The following is a 17,527-nucleotide window of genomic DNA, read 5'->3' as shown; positions in this document are numbered from 1 at the left end:
TGAAGCTGCACATATACATACATTTAAGAAAATCATTTTACTGGGGGATCATACAACTGTTTAAAAAAATTTTAACTATTTTATTAGGAGCACCTACAACTCTTATCACAATCCATACATACATCAATTGGGTCAAACACATTTGTACATTTGTTGCCCTCATCATTCTCAAAACATTTGCTCTCCATTTAAGCCCTTGACATCAGCTCATTTTAGCCCCCTCCGAAGCTGTATATATTTACAGGAGCAAAAAGTCTTATCTTCCTCCCATGAAACACTGGTGGAGTCCGATTGCTGACCTTGCAGTTAGCAGCCCAGCTCATAATCCATGCAGCCCCAACGACTCCTGAACAAAGGACTCTCACTGCCATCGAGTCGATGCTGATACAGTATTTCTATAGGACAGAGTAGAACTGCCCCTTTGGGTCTCCAAGACTGTAACACTTTACAGGAGTAGAAAGCCCCATATTTCTCCTGTGCCTGTGGATTTGAACTGCTGATCTTTCAGTTAGCAGTCTACCTCATAACCAGTATGCCACCAGGGCTTCTTAATGAATGACTAGTTGGGTTAAATTACTGATCGCTACCTCATTTGCTGAGGGCACCTGTGGGATCCAGATTGTGTATGTACCACACCTAACTGCCTACTTAGATTCATTCTTAGCATTCAGTATGTTAGGATTCTCTAGAGAAACAAAACCAGGACACTTAGGATTTTATATATATTTATATAGATAGATATACATACAACATAAAAAATAAACAATCTATAGAGCAATACAAATGGCTCAGTGCAACTCACTTCCATGAGACAGCTAATATACTGGCAGCCCTTCAACTCTTGAGGGCCGCCTGGTGCAAGTCAAGGAAGCAGACAGCTGAGTCCTCTGTAGAGCAATTCAGGCTATCCGGTCACAGGTAGCAAACAGCAAGGCAGGTCACCAACAGCCAGATGACAGGATCCAACAGTCACCAGCTCAAGAGATGTATACTCCAGTAGCATGGTGAAGCAGGTCTTGAAGGAACCTCAAACTACAGCAACATAGTCCACTGGTTGGGTGTCCCACGGGTAGTGTAGCTTGCAAGTTGCAGAGAATCAGCTACGGGAGCTGCACACTGGTCCAATCAATAAAGAGCAAGAGAACAAGAAAGGCAAGGCTTGCTGAGCCATTTATCTCTCTGCCCTTCAATTAATCCCACAACTGTTCACTGGCCAGGTTGGGATAATAAACCTACCTATCACAGGTAGGTTTACCTTCTTTTATGTTGCTTCTTCATCCTTTGATACGTTAGAGCAGTGGTTCTCAACCTGTGGGTCTTGACCGCTTTGGGGGTCGAATCGGGGTCACCTGATGCATAACAGTAGCAAAATTATAGTTATGAAGTAGCAATGGAATAATGTTATGATTGGGGGTCACCACCACATGAGGAACTGTATGAAAGGGTCTGGGCATTAGGAAGGTTGAGAACCACTGCGGTAGAGGAACCCCTGAAATACGGGAGTACGTGGCACCACTGATCTTCTGCCTAAGGTCTGAGTGCTAATAGAGCTTCCTTATTTGAGATTTCTCTGACTGTTTCAAAGGACTGCATTTGAGTTGCTGTGTTAGACAGGGTTCTCTAGAGAGACAAAACCAGATTGCTAAATATTTCTTATATATATGTATGCATAAAGATAGATACATAACACAAGACATGAACTGTTAAATTATATACAGATAGATAGATAGGCAATACAAGAAATGAACAGTTAAATTATAAAGCAGTACAAATGGCTCAGTGCAACTCACTCCCCTGAGAGAGTTGTGAGACACTGGCAGTCCTAAAAGTCTTGAGGGCCCTCAGGTAGTCCTCTGTAGAGAGATCCAGGCTATCCCCGCACAGGCAGCAAACGGCAAGGCAGGTAACCAACTGTCAGTCCTCAGCTCAAGAGATGTAAATTCCAATTGTATGGTGAAGGAGATCTTAAAGGGATCTCAAATTACAGTGGCACATTTCACAGGTAGTGCAGCTTGCAAATTGAGGCACAGAACAAGCAAGGCAGCTTCACACTGGTCTGATGATCAAAGAGCGAGAGATAAGAAAGGTGAGGTTCGCTGAGGCATTTATCTCTCAGCCCTTCAATTAATCCCACATGTGTTTATCGGCCAGGCTGGCACAACTAACCTCAGTTGCCAGCCTGTAAAAGTCAGCAGAGTTTTTGTGTTGCCGTTATTGTAGGTAGTGATTAGGAATTCTCACTCACTGACTGCCATCGAGTCGATTCGCACTCAGAGGCCCATTAGGATGGGGTAGAACTGCCCCTATGGGTTTCTGAGACTGGGACTTCTTACAGGATCAGAAAGGCTCATCTGTCTCCTGTGGAGCACCTGGTGGTTTTGAACCATGGTCCTTGTTTGCAGCGTGGGATGCTGACAAAGTATGCTGGGGAAGCAAGAAACCAGATAGAGGAACGTGGCATTTGGTCAAAATGGGTTTTTTCTATAGCAGAATTTCATGATCTGATGCTGCATATCCTTTATTACCTAAAGCATGATATGCAGTAAGAAGAGATTTTCTCTTGTTCCTTCTAGCCCAGTATCAGTTTGATGTTTGTGGTAAAGAAAGGTCTTCTCTCTTGGGAACTGCTTTTTATTTATATGCTAGTCTGAGAAGCAAGAATATCTGGTTAAGACGTTCTGTTTTCTTAAATGACACACATGTGTCCATACAGAATCTCACGAAAGCTTTTGTGTGCTTTAGTTCCGTTTTCTTGACTTTGAACTCAAATATGACTATAAAGTCCCTGAGAACAGACCCTAAGATTATGATGAGAGGAGTTCTGTGATGAACAATGGGAAAAAAATTGACTTCTTCACTAAACAACCAGAAGGGCTCATTAATATGCAATGCTATCAACTCAGGATTTTTTAACTTAATAATAAAGAATTTTGAGTAAGTTTTAAGTAAAGGCAATGAAGAATGATCTTGTCAGAGTTTATCAAGGCGGCTCTATAGTTGGGAGAAGGGGCCCTGGCCACTCATCGGGCTGCCATCCTCTAGGTGAGCAGTCGGGCCACAGGACAAAGACAGGGCTTTCCGCTCTGGTAAGCCGTCCAGCCTCGGGCACTCCCAGGTACCGTTCTCCCCTGTCCTGCAGGATCGCTGTCAGTCAGCATTGACTCAGGCAGGGAGTTGGAGTTTTTCTAGTTGGGCTCCCCCTTGTGTTTGTAGAAGGCAGCAAGGGGATTTGGTTAAAAGGAGCAGGGGAGGGTGGCCCCCCCACTACACAGTTGACCAGCTTTGTTTCTAAACAGTATTTGGAAGTTCTCGTTGCCTCCCCCCTGCCATATTCACTTGCCTCTGAATGTCCGCAGTAAAAGACATGCCTGGACCTCTCTTCATCCCAACTTTCCTCACTCCCAGGGAAAGCTTCTAGTGACAGAGACGGATAAGATAAATGTGTGAACTGCTGGGAATTTCTCTGATTCTGTATCTGCTGTAATTACATAGCTAATCAGTATTTGCAGAATACTTATGATGTACAAACCATGCATTTTGTGTATGTGTTAACCGATACATAAATATCATCCAAAACCAAAAACTAGCCTCACTGCTTAAGAATGAGTGCTGAGTCATTGCAACACCCGCAAAATGGGTTCCCGAGATTGTAACTTCATGGGAATAGAAAGTCCAGTCTTTCTCTGGAGTTGCTGCTGGTGGTTTAGAACTGCCCACCATGCAGATCGCAGTCCAACTCATAACCGCTACACCACCAGGCTCCTCTAAATATCACCCAGGGCTAGAATTTAATTATTCAAGCACAAGAATTCAGATTTGGATTAGTAATTTAAAATTAGTTTCAGATTGAATTTCTCCTAAAAAATGCTATAAACTAGAATGCCGCCAAGTCTTTCATCTGGAAAATGTTCCAGTTCTCTCCTTTCTCAAAACATGGGCTAATATTTCATGTGATAAAAAATTACTGAGGAAATGTTGGTTATTCAGATGTTTTGAAGCCCCCATGTGGTCGGCAGATAGCACGATGAGTAACTCTGGCGTCAGACTGATAGATCCTCATTCAGCTACTTGCAAGTGAGAAATAATATAGTCCTTTTGAAATACTTAGCTCACCACCTGTCTGTACAACCAGTTCAAACCCATACTACCCAGTCCACTGTGACTCAGAGTGACCCTGTAGGACAGAGTGGAACTGCTCCTTTAGGTTTCTAGGACTAAACCTTTATTGTAGCAGACAGCCTCATCCTTCTCCCACAGAGCGACTGATGGGTTTGAACCTCCAACCTGGAGGTTAGCAGCCCAATGCTTACCCTGCTGTACTACCATGGTTCCTTAATTGCAGACAACCAAACCAAACTACTGCCATTGTGTCATTTCTGGCTTCTAGTGACCCAATAGAGCAGAGAAAGCCTCATCTTTCTCCTGTGGAGATGTTGGGTGGTTTTGAACTGCTGACCTTGCAGCTAGCAGCCCAGTGCATAACCCACGATGTTGGAGTAGCGTAGTAACTGTATTTTGAGCATCTCAAAAAGCAAAATGGGGCACATTTTATATCAGTTCTCCTATGTTAGAGGAAAAGGTTCTTACTCTTTGCTTTTTCCCTCCTGCCCAGCAGCCCTCTAATGTAATCATCTTCTTTGATGGCCCATAATTTTCCATCCTTTCTGACAATTCAGACGATGGCACGAGGGGAAAAAGGAAAGTGATGCTTACAGATCTCTGTCTCCGACGTGGAGCTGCGTGCCATCACCCGATTAACTTGGTCTGGACAGCTGTCGCGCCAAGTAGGCTTTATCCCTCGGTGTGCACATGGAGCCCTGGCCGTGGAGGGGCCGCTCAGCACCAGGTCAGCAGCTCAAAACCACCAGCCGCTCTTCGGAGAGGGAGAGGGGGTTTCTACTCCTCAGAAGCCCGAGGGAGTAGCTCTGCTAGGTCCCCGTGGGTGGCACCCTGAGTTGAAATCACCCACAGTAACGAGGATCTCTAACACGACTCGGACAGGATAATTCTGTTCCGCACATAAACCGCTGATGACTGGCTTCCCCACAGAGTTACAAAAAAACTCGACTTAATAATATTTTAAACAAATGAATTTGATGTTTTTAAAGTTTTAGACCCTTGAGTTTCTTTAGAATTATATCAAAATGTTTAAAAATATTTAAACTTTCTCCCACGAAATACCAGGTAAATAAAGCATTGGTTATACTTAAGGAGCCTTTTCGTTTGTTTGTTTTCTGCAGCTTTTGCAGGTTGAAATTTATGATTCGCTAAACATATGTTTGCTGTGAATTGGAATCGACTTGATGGCAGCGAGTTTGGTTTTTGGTTTTGTAAACAGATGTTCATTTTATAAAGTGATAGAGGCCTGGGAGTTTGCGCATACATTGGGACTGATATTATACAGACTATCACTAAGTTAATTACTATAAATAATAATGTTGGGTGGGTGCTAAACCTACAATTACAGCTTAGATTAATTGGAGAATTACAAGTGTTTTAGTCAGTGGGTCATCTTATACAAATTGCACGAGGGCAGGCAGACCAGTGCTCAAGGGACTACTTCATATGAATACGAGTTACATGTTTCAAGGCTGACTCAGAAAGGGGAGGAAAGAGCTTTGCATTGAAATGGTGGTGCATTGTCAGCGACAGCCGGTGTTCTGTCCCCGGATTTCCCTGGGATACTTAATAGACCTGGCATCTGAGCTCACGGGCAGAGTCCTGGCGAGCACTGCTTAGCTTTGACTAGAAGTCCCAGATCAGAGACTGCAGGCATCTCTACAGATGCCTCGGTCACAGTCTGCGCTCTAAGGTGTGGGGGAAATGTCTGAGGGCAAGTTAGAAATTCCTCCTAAGATTCCACTTCATACAGTCACAGGCTCAGTTCACACAAAGCACATGTAATGGTGGCTTCAGTCATGGCTACAGACAAATCCTCTGGGCAGTCACCTTGTCTTGTTAGGGAACCTTCATAAAGTGAGACAGAACAATGGCTTCCTAGGGATGTGTGGGGCCAGTTAAACTCGAAGCAGAGTCAGCCCTGAAGGTTGAGGCGACTCTTTTATGGGATCCCCAACTCTTAGGAGAGTGTCTCAGAGGGCACAGCGGACTATTAGGAAGAAGGTCTAGTGCGGAAAAGGGCAGGAACGCTGCCCTGAGGAACTTTCCATCCCAACGAAGCATCTGCTCCTTCTGTGGAGGGTGGCCAGGACCGGCCCGGGAGCATTTCAGTGGGGGACCTTAGCCCATGCACCCGACAGCCCTGGCCTTGCCGTCAGACTTCTTTCCGTGCCAGAACCCAGCATTTGAGTCTCTCAAGGAAGCGCAGACTGCCATTGGACTTGACGTAAATCTCTAATGTGCGGTAAATCAGCACCGAGAATTTGAGAAAGGGTTGGAAAGAAACAATAGCTTCTCATATGGGTCTTTTTATGTCATAAAAATGTCTGTGATTTTGTAGAAATACGTTTTTGAGTGGCCAGTGTAGACTTAACGGCCAGAAAAATGTCTCCAGGCCAGGAACTTCAGCTGCCCATAGGAAGAGACAAGCACATTGAAAAGTAACTTGTGCTGACTCTAGAACACGCTCCCTGGGTTTGCCCTCCTTTCTGTTTCTGGAGCGAGCCAGTCAACCTAGAATGGGTGTGAGTTCTTTTCAGTGTTTCTAGAGAGTCTTATCAATAAGTAGATCCATTTCTGCATGACATCTCTAACTGCATTTGTGTCCCCAAGTGATTTTCTATGTTTTAAGTACAGTGGTGCAGATTATTGCCCCTGGTTTACAGATTAGCAGACTGAGGCTCCGATGTTGATTGACCGGGTCGTGGGCATGTGGCCAGTCATTGAATGGGGTCCGTGACTCAGATCATTTTGACTCTGTTGCCCCATGCTCTCAAGCTCAAAAGTAAAAACAAAGAGTATTAGAAAGTAGATTATTGTTTTACTATCTCAAGTGATGTTATTGAAAGCCTGCAGTAGCTTTTGAACATGCTGGAGAAGCTGTTAAATTTACTCTCAAGTCACAAGTGCCATCTACATCACTGGAAGAAAACCCACTGCCACGGGAAAGTCAATTCCCATCAGAGCAACCCTTTACAGGGTTTCCAAGACCGCACACCTCCAGAGGAGCAGCAGCCTGATCCTTCTCTTGAAAAGTGACGTTAGGTCAGCCGCCCAGTGCTCCTCCCCCAGTGCCACCGCTCCGTGCTGGATGAACAAAGACCTCTAAAATCCCGCAAACCCAGAGAGGGCCCTGGAGCTGCGATGGGAAAGGTCAGCAGTCTGAAGGGAGAAAGACGGAGCTTTCTAGTCTTGTAAGTAGTGGCAGTCTTGGACACTCACGGGGCAGTTCGAGCCTGTCCTAAAGGGTCAGCCCGAGAGAGAACGTGCAGAGAATTATTCTCCGATCAGTTCAAACAGCTAGTGAAGACCCTTGTTAGGTTATAGTGTGGGAGGTGGTAGGGAGGGTCAACTAGGCTTTCAGAGGTGGGCTCAGGGGGTCTGTTAACTGTTGAAATTAGATGAGAAACTGTATGGTGCACCCCTTGGCAGGAAGAGAACCTGCAGCGTTACTTCCCACTCAAGGGGGCCACAGAGAGCAGGAAGACCACTGCACCCTTGCGCAGGTGGGAAACTGGGAAAGGCGCGCTCCGAGTTCCACTGCATGTCCAAGGATTAGGTCTGATGAGAAAGGAATGTGCGTTCACTTAGTCCTCTTGGTTTGTTTTAATATTTTTCCTACGTAAAGAAAAGAGGGGCAGGGTGTACATGTATGTACACGTACTGCTCTGAAGCAGGCGCCACTTTGAGCCAACACTGCCGTCTAGCCCCGTGTGTGCTAGAGCAGCGCCGGCCGCGCTCCACACGCTGGTTAGTGGCTGATGACGTGGAAGCTCGCCGGGCCTTCCTTGGGAGGCATCTCTGGGCGACTCAGCCTGCCAGCCAGCCTTTCAGTGAGCCTGGCGAAATCGTTAGAGAGGGGCGCCGTGGGCTAAGCACTGGACTGCTAACTACGAGGTCTGTAGCTCCAGCTGATCTGCGTTAGGAAGATGCAGCCGGCTGTCTGTAAAGACGGACAGCCTCAGAAGCACTATGCAGCAATTCTGCTCTGCCCTGTAGGGTCACCGAGTGGGCTTGACATGATGGCAGTGGGTCTGATTTATTAGGAAGATGAAACAGTCACTGTTAATTGTAACCGACCTGGTTACTGGTCCCCTGTGCCAGCGCCTGTGGTAAACACTGCGCAGTGTATTGTTTGCTTCGGTCATTACTGTAACCCTGAGGCGATTTTACTGCGGCCCTTATTTTGTCCATGAGAAAAGCAAGGCACCGAGAAGGTTAGGTGACTTGGCCACAGTCACACGCAGAAGCAAGAATCAAATCCAGCCTAACAACCAAACTGTACCCATCTACTGCATTGCTCTGAGAAGGCGCAGGCGCTACCAGCATGCGCAGCGTGCCCTCCAACCTTCCCCCTCCACATGCCCGGCGCTCTGCAGAGCGGGCAGAAAGCAGTGTGGGCTTCAGGAGGAAACCAAAAGACGAACCAACCCGTCGTCCTGCCATTGAGTCCATTTTGGCTCCTGGTGACTCTATAGGACAGGTCGGACTGCCCGGGGCAAATGCCTGTCAATTTCGGAACGTCTTCCAACCGGCAAGAATACTTATTTATATAACCATAAATGCATGCCTGGTTTATACTGATCCTTTGAGGAACTTTAAAATTACGTAAACAGCTGTATTGTGAGAGAAAACAATGCTGACACCGTGTACCACCAAGCCCTGCACTAGGTAAGGCACTTGCTAATTTTGACTATCATTTTGAGAGAGCAGTGGCCTCATTTAAAAATACATAATTAGGAACTAATGTCGGGGACAGAGGATAATGACTGTACACAAGACAGTTATTTCCCTACATGATGTAGCTGCTTTTTAAAACATCGTATTCCTTTTTAACGGTAATCTTTATAAGTTTGCTCTTGCATGATGATTTATTTTGTTAGGCACCATGGGTCTTCTATTTAGTGATTTAAAAACTCATTTAAGGAGTGAATGGATAAAACGGAACAAGGCTGTCGTAACACTTGCGAGCGACTTTTTTTGTGGATGCCTCTGTTCTGAGTTTTCTGTCTCCTTAAACAAAACAATATAATTACTTCCATCCATCTGAAGTGACAATTTGAAGAAATGTTGATAGGGATGCGGCCAGATTGCCTGTTTAATAGATGATACCATGTTTGCTTCAAACCCTATTTATGGCACAAAGGCTGTTCTGTGGCAACATTTTCCTGTGTGAGAAAAGATGGTTTTAAATGGACATTTTAAAAGACATACGCATGCAAATACATGATTAAGTTAGGTTTAACAAATACAAATTTTGCTTCTATAGTGTTTTTTTTTCTACAAAAACAATTATAAGAGAATTATAGGCAATTGCTTATTGTGAGTTGCTAAGGAGTTGACTCCAGCTGCTGGCGACACCGACCCCTGTGGACAGGACAGGACAGTGTTCCAGGAGCCTTCGGAGCTGGGCTTTCAGAAGCAGTACTCTGGGTGGGCTCGAGTTGTCCCCCTCTGGGTCAGTACTCAGTTGTACCACTTGGGAACTCTAAGGTGTGGACAGCTTCCCCCGCTCCCTTTAATTGCTCCTTTTGCCATCCCCTCTCTGTAATGAAATTCTCTTAAAAATTACTATGCCACAAGTAAGGCTGCTTATTTCAGAAAAAGACCCGTGGTGACACTTGGGTACGCACTGGACTAACCTGCAAGGTGGGCAGTTCAAATCCACCAGCTGCTCCTTGGGAGGAAGATGGAGCTGTCTGCTCCGAAGAGTTTATAGCCTCAGAAACCTCAATGAGTTAGACATCACTCAATGGCAGTGGGTTATTTCAGAAAAGTCCGGCAGATATTGTAAGCACAAAGCTGGGCCCATCACCGGTAAAATCTTGGAAGTCAGGCCACCGTTTTGATTTCCTCGTAGCATAAATGTCTCGAGACGCATGTGACCTTGGGCAGGCAGCGTTCTAAGCTCTAACTCCTTGTTTGCTTGGACTTTCTGACCAGCATTTAGTTTGGAATTCCGTTGGAGTTGGAGTGTGGCAGCCGTGTAAGGAATGTGTGAGTGTGACATGCATGTGGGGAGTGGGAAGGGGCCCGGCTGAACTTAGGCGACGCAAATAGAAGCACGCAGCCCATGTAGGGCTTTGCTGGGCAGCGTGAGGGACTGGCCTCCTCCCCACGTGTGGACAGCACTCAGCGGAGTACGTGGGGCCCAGACTCTTACATCCGAGGTGTGTGCAACAGAGAGTGCTAGGGTAAGAAGCTCAATACTTTATATCATAGTAAACTATTATTTTATTTGTAACCCCATGTGTAAATATGGGACACTGTTAAAGTAACAATCATTGTAAAAGCAACAACCAGTGAACCGATAAATTGGTATTTAAAATTAATAATTAAAAGTCGAATGGAAGCAAGTGTCTAAGATAACTAAGATAATTCATAACAACCATTAGTTCAAGCTCTACTTAATGTCAATAACTCAACCGAGGTTAACCTAAAATGCACATTTATAGATAGGATAAAAGTATACGTTAGTAAAGTATTAAATAAGACTTCAGAAAGACGCTAAGCTTATTTTTGCGTGAGAACCGTAGGACTCGTTGTCTATATGCGGCTCTTGGTATTGAATAAGCTCACTCACACTAGGGGGATTTCAGGCTTGTGATGAAGGTCCATTTTACCGCACGTTTTGAAGCCCCTTGGTGCATGACCTCATTTGAAGCGCCGTGTGTTTCACTCGCAAAATGCATGTCGAGGGCGCATGTTGAAGTATTTCATTTCCCAGATTTTTCACTAGCTTGAATGAAATGAGTCACTTCAGCGATGCGTCTGCACCTCTGTTAACACCTAACCCTTTTGTGAAGATGTGCTGGAAACAAAGCCACTTTTCTGCAGCTTGCTTATGAATAGAAATAAATCTTTGGTTTGTTTTTCTTTTTAATTAAAGGGGAAGGAATCATTTTGCAAAAAAAATAAATAAAACACTGAAGAACCAAAGCAGTAAAAAGGCTCTCTGTAAGCAATGGGAAGCTGCAAAGCCCACAAGGTGCCCAGTGAGCCCTGAAGGCCCCCCCGGTTGAGGTGGCACCCTCATCTCTGCACAGAGTGCTAGCGGTCCAGTGACAGGCATTTCCCATCGTAGGTGGTGCAGCTGCAGGGTCTTATCCAACAGTGATTATTGCTTGTGAGCAAGAGGAGCGTCTCTAGAGCTGAAAAACAGGAGTGACATTAGATAGGATCTCCACCTCCCAGATTTTATTTGGGGAAACTGAGACCCAGACAAGAAATAGGCAATGCCGGAGCTCAGGCACAGATGCCTGGTCCACTTGCTGTCGCTTGGGGCAAATCTACATTTAAAACCAAAACACGAAGGTTCCAGAAACATGAATTTGAAGGGAGACATCATATCAAATCCCCCAAGGCAAGTTGGAAACGTATAATACTTAACTGTCTTATTTCCTTTATACCAGGTATTGGGCAATTGAACTAACAGACGAATTGATTTATACAATTCCTTTTCATTCTCTGTAAAACCACAACTTAAAGGGGAAAGTTACATCGGATTCGGTTTGCGCGGACATCAGGCCATGAGCATTGACAGGAACCACTGCTTCCAGGGCAGAAGAAGAGGTCCGAAGTCCTGCTCAGCGAGAAGGCTCTGGCTCGTGATTTAGGAGGCTCTCCACTCTTCCGTGAGAAAGACAATGCTTTTTAAAAATCTCTACAAAGCAGACATACAGCAAGACAGTTTATCCTAGATTTGTGGCTGAAATGAGCACTTAAGGCTGTCATTTTCAAGTATAAGAGTTTAGTGTTCCATTACCCAATCTGTGCAATGTAGCTGAAAGCTCAAGTCGTAGAAATGAACAGATTCCTACCGCAGACCCAAGTAATTATAATTTAGGCAACAGCAAGCTTACATGTCGGAAAAGCTGGGGCATGAGGGTGTGGGTTAATCATGTTTCTTTATGAAACTTCATCCGTTGGCTCACACTGCCACTGAGTCTAACACTATGTCAGCTGCATGGCATTGGTGATAAGGCAGATCGATCCTCACGAGAGCCGAGCGAGCTTCATCAGCTTCATCAGGGAAGAGACCGAAGGAATTTGGGTGGTTCACCTCCAGCACAGTGCTGTTGGCCACACCAGCAGAGGAAGAAAAAACACAGCTCTGGTCAACCAAGTCAGCTTCCCAGGGAAACGGTGCCTCTGCCGTGTTTTTAAGAGAGCCATTCACCCGGGGACCGACGCACTGCTCGTGGGAGAAACTACGTCCGCGTGACGGCCTGTCAGTTGCTGTACGGCTGAAGGCAGGAGGTATCTGGAAGTCATATTGCGCTTACTTACAGATCAGCTCTGACTTCTGTCAGAGAGCTCCTGGGTTTCTGTTCGGTTTTAATACGGAAGCAGCTGCCCCGCCACAAACTCCAGGTGACGTGCTTGAGTGCTGGGTTTTTCTCTTTCTCAAACACAAAAGAAAAGTTTCTGTGGTTTGGTCAGTATACACACTTCTCCTATCATTTGATATGTACTCAGCCAATGTGGGAATTAAAGAGAAGAAATTTACCAACTAGTCCAGCGAGCTAAATGGATCCCAGGGTTATGGCAAAGTCAGCCCAAATTTTAATGTGTCACATCAGCATGTAACTCATGCACTCTGGGAAGCTTCGAACTAAATCTACAATTGCCGGAAGCCTCGCTACAGTTTAATGCGCGTGAACGAACACGTGTACAGGTGTAGTGTTCCGGTGAATGCGGGTAGGACCTCATTACACTTTGGCCTTCTTTCAGAAAGCACGACACATTCAATGGAGGAGGAGTTCGGTTACACTGACTTTGTGCTCGAGGAATAACAGAACATTTGTTTGTTTTTGATCTCTCCCATTGCCCCTTCAGGTCTGGCCCATCTCCTGCACGCTTGGTGCGACCTTTGGCTACGTGGCTGGGCTCGCTATTTCTCCACTCTGGATCTACTGGAACAGAAAGCAACTTAGATACAAGAATAATTAAATGGGAGCAAAAGGAGAAGCTATTTCTTTGTGCAGATTCCATAAAGACTGTGCAGAAATACATATGGGCAATGCCAGGCAGTTCCATTTACAGCACTGTTTTGTTTTATCTATGTAGATACAATACGATGTGATTGTAGCTTTTTAAAACTATGAAACCCCTGAGAGATTGTACCTTCTATTGAAATAAAGTATTTATAATATAGATTGTGGCTTCAGACGCTGTTTGCTGCTTCTTGGACCTTTAGGAAACATTCTCAGGGAACTCTAGGGAATTCTGAGGGCAGTTTTGTTTGATCATTTCCCCCCCAAGTTTGAAACTGCTTCTCTCTAAGAGGTCTGTGTGTAGCTGCAGCTTTTCATGTGCTTTCTGAGAGCAAGAGAGAGTCTCCGTGGCCGCTGAAGACATCCTCACGTAATCAAGCAGCAGTTGATGCATCGTGATCCTATTCTTCTTTTGACTGTGTGTTTCTTTGGGGTTAAAATGGCTATGATAGCCTCGTCAAAAACAGTCTTCAACCCCTTCTGGGTTAGAGCTGAACATTCCACATAGCAGCATGCTCCTATCTGGGAAGGAAGGAGAAAACAAAATCACAAGCACATAATACCTTCACATGGTACTACGATAATGGTATACCGACCGTACCACTCTAAGGTTAATTACACAATAAAGACAGGCAAACATGAGTCATCCAAACTCATAGCATCCAGAGATAGCTGTTAAACTACCAGTGTCATAGCCTCAGATGATTCCTAGGAAAAACTCCTTTCTATTTGTCCACATGCCCAGCACGGTTTTAGGTGCCAGGGTGCAAAAGAGCAAAGGCCCCGCAGGGATCCTGTAAGGTGGTCCCTGCTGTGGGGGGAGAGAGACTAGGCATGCTGAGGATGAGGGGAGTGGCTTGCCAGGGAGGACATCACAGAAGTGAGAAGTTAGAACAGTAAGGGGTACGGAGGAAGAGCTAGGCAGGCAGGCAGAGGCCCCGAGGCAGAAGCATGGAGCACCAAAGAAGCCCCACTGAGGGAGGAGAGCTTGACGCAGAATGACGACAGGAGGCGGTCAGCAAAAGGACGTCAGAGTCACTGTCAGTCACCTAGCTTTTCTTTCAGAATGGACCCAGCCATTCATTCACCGAGCAGTGCTCCTCGCCAGATGTGAGTGCATGGGGGCCAAAATAAGCCTCTAGCCTCAAGGAAAGAAGCCCCAAGGTGAACGATTCAGTACAAACAGGCAGGTCGGTACCTGGGTAGAATGTCAAAGTAAGTTGTGTGGAGAAGCATTTGCTAAGGAAGATAAGGAAGATGACCAAGATCAGGCAGAATATCACCAAGCAAGTGCAGAGCAGAGACCTAAAATGAACGAGAGCAAAGAAGGCCAGTCCCGGGAAGGAGGCAAAGACGCTGGGACGGAAGAGCTGGGAGAACAGTGCAGGAGAGGCCAGGCCGGCGGGAGTACTGTGAGTGAGGTGAGACTAGCCAAGACTCGATGTCGGGCCAAAGAACGTAGGGTTTATTGGCCACACCGAGGATGTGGCTTTTACTCTGGGAGGGCCCTGAAAGCAGGGACTTTGACTTGACTAGGCTCACAAGTGAATGGACTCACGGGCTGCTCTGTTGAGAACCTACAGTGGGGCACAGACCAAAGCAGAGGGATGAGTTAGAAGCTGTTCCAGGAATATGGGCCAGGGATGGAGGGGGCCCCTGAACCAGGGTGACAGGAAAGGGTGATGAGAAATAGCTAGATCCTGGATCCTAAAGGTAGAGCAATAGATTTCTGTTTTTCCCCAAAGAACTGGAAGCACAAGGTAAAAGAATAAGGTCAAGTGTAACTTCAAGGCCTTGGAGTCGAGTAAGCAGGACCATAGGCTGGGGTGGGAGCAGTGTTTCCCAAGCTGAGAAACAGTGCTGCCCCCGGGGGGTGGCGGGCACTGGAATGATTCCGTGGGCTGCAAAAGCAGATACCCACCCTTTATCCTTGATTTGGGGCTACAGTAGACTTTTTTTTCAATTGCCAGGGGAGCTCTGAGTAATTATTTTTTTGTAAAGTGTGTGTGTGTGTGTGGGGGGGGGTATTGGCAAAGTAAGTTTGGGAACCTGTGGTTTGGAGAACAGTAGGGATCCGGTAGGGGAATGTTCATTTTGAGATGCTCAGCTCCCCAGATGGATTTGTTGAGGGAACAACTGGTTGACAGCCTGGGATGTTGACAGAAGTGTGGGGATCCCTGGTGGCAGACTAGGCTCCAAGGCTGCTAGTGCCCACCTAGGCTTAGGGAGTGACAGAGATGACCGGTCCCTGGCACCCTCCAAAATTCACAGAGACTCGGGAGATGGGGAAGGGGAGGAGAGCCCTTGAGAGGGGAGGAAGCCCAGAGACAGGCTGAGCATGGAAGACAGTGAAGAATGTGTTGTAAGAACAAACTGGCTGTGCCAACTGCTGCTGACAAGTCCAGAAATGGGATCCTACTGCTGAGCTACCAACTTCTGCTTTGAAACTATATAATAAACATATGATCTCAGTAGCGATATTAGCACACGTTTACTGGCGTAAGATTTTTTTCCCCCTCTACTGACAACAGGGCAACAGTCTTGCAAGCCATCTCTTTGAGCACATCCCAGTAATTTTCTAAGAAAATCAATTCTACGTGTAGCGCCGCTTTATCACAAAGTGTGCAAGATTTTAAGGATTTTAGATATTGCTGAAATGCTCATTAAGATTTCACAGCTGATAGTGCCTGGCTATCAAAGGTAAGTGTCTGGGGTCTTAAAGGCTTGATAGGCAAGCGGCCATCTAGCTGAGAAGCAACAAAATCCACATGGAAGAAGCACAGCAGCCTGTGTGATCATGAGGTGCCCATGGGATCAGGTATCAGGCAACAAAGACCCAGAACAAAATTATACCCAATGTGAACGGGGGTGGTGGCATGGAGTGGAGACCCAATGCCCATCTGCAGACAATTGGACATCCCCTCACAGAGGGGTCACAGAGAAGAGATGAGCCAGTCAGGGTGCAGCCTAGCACCAATGAAACACACAACTTTCCTCTAGTTCTTTGGTGCTTCCTTCCCCCCACTATCATGACCTCAGTTCTACCTTACAAATCGGATTAGACCAGAGCATGCACACTGCTACAGATAAGAGCTCACAACACAGGGAATCCAGGATAGATAACCCCCTCTCAGGGCCAACAATGAGAGTAGAGATACCAGGAGGATTAGGGAAGGGTGGGGAGAGAAAGGGGGAATCAATCACAAGGATCAACATATAACCCCCTCCCAGAGGGACACACAGTGGAAAAGTAGGTGAGGAGTGACAGGATGATGTAAGAAATGAAAATAATAATCTATAACACCAAGGGTTCGTAAGGGAGGGTAGGTGTGGAGAGGAAGGAGGAAGAAATGGGGAGCTGATATCGGGCTCAAATGGGAAGAGAATGTTTTGAAAATGACGGCAGCAAATGCGTAAATGTGCTTAACACATTGGATGAATATATGGATTGTGATGAGATGTAAGAGCCCCCCAGTAAAAGTATTGAATATATATCAAATGTAATACATTAAATAAAATAAACTTATTTTTCAAAAAAAGAAAAGGAAATTGCTTTCCCTCAGCCTTCATTAGAGGCCCCAGTGTCATAACACCAGGCTGCTAACCATCTATAATTGACGGTCCAGGAGTGGCCATTCCCGGGGCCCTAGGTCACAGTGCAGAGTACGATTAATTTCTCACTGCTTACTCATTTTATAGGTGAGAAAATGTAACCTCTGACTACTAATGACTTTAATCATAGTTTCTTTTATGGCAATATGCTAGTTATATAATCTGTTGTTAGAGTGAAGGGGTGGAGTCTAGCCTGTCAGTCGGTCTCAGCTTGATGACCTCATTTGGAGGTGCTAAGGAGATAAATAGCTCACTGGAGGCAGGACACATATTCCCTCCCTGGGAGACATTCCTGCTGACAAGACATATGGAGCTACACTAGTGCCCTGGAGCTGGAGGAGTCACATAGAGATCCCTGCCAGTGCTGAGATGCTTCCGCCATCACTGGATCCACAAGCCTTCCCACCCACTGCTCTGTGATCTTCCTGCATTCGGTATCATTGCATGTTTTTCATGAGTCTGAAGAGAGCTTTATAGATTGGTATTGGACCTACGGGCTAATATCGGACTTAAGGACTTGATCTGGACTGGGATGTTTTCTCAATATACAAGTGCTCTTTTATAGAAAACTTTCTTATACACATATGAGTGTCTCTGAATTTGTTTCGCTAGTCAACCCAGACTAACACAGGCAATTTGAATTATGATGATTGTGTGTGTGTGTGTGTGTGTGTGTGTGTTTTCCATTGGTGTTCTTGGCCTGTTTTTCTACTGGGTATATATCTTTTCCTGATTAGTTTCTACAGGAGCAAGTCGTCTAGCCAAAGGCTATTTTTTTTCTGTTATAAGGCATTTTATTA

At 45.7% G+C, this 17,527-nt stretch overlaps 2 protein-coding genes across 3 annotated transcripts in view; one reads left to right on the top strand and one right to left on the bottom strand.

Annotated features, from left to right (window-relative positions):
- Window positions 1–13,379, top strand: part of PIGF (phosphatidylinositol glycan anchor biosynthesis class F) — a 32,843-nt gene extending 19,464 nt beyond the window's left edge. Inside the window, exon 5 of one of the 2 annotated variants that reach the window (XM_075535268.1) lies at window positions 12,958–13,379. In XM_075535268.1, the coding sequence (XP_075391383.1) occupies window positions 12,958–13,071 (114 nt within the window). In that variant the 3' untranslated portion in view covers window positions 13,072–13,379. The remainder of the gene's footprint in view (window positions 1–12,957) is intronic. The other variant, XM_075535267.1, reaches the window with a different exon arrangement.
- Window positions 9,190–17,527, bottom strand: part of RHOQ (ras homolog family member Q) — a 42,116-nt gene continuing 33,778 nt past the window's right edge. The window contains exon 5 of the mRNA XM_075535269.1: window positions 9,190–13,637. Within this exon, the coding sequence (XP_075391384.1) occupies window positions 13,482–13,637 (156 nt within the window). The 3' untranslated portion in view covers window positions 9,190–13,481. The remainder of the gene's footprint in view (window positions 13,638–17,527) is intronic.

Source organism: Tenrec ecaudatus, chromosome 17, assembly GCF_050624435.1.
Source record: "Tenrec ecaudatus isolate mTenEca1 chromosome 17, mTenEca1.hap1, whole genome shotgun sequence".
Lineage (NCBI taxonomy): Eukaryota > Metazoa > Chordata > Mammalia > Afrosoricida > Tenrecidae > Tenrec > Tenrec ecaudatus.
This window is presented reverse-complemented; position numbering and strand designations above follow the sequence as displayed.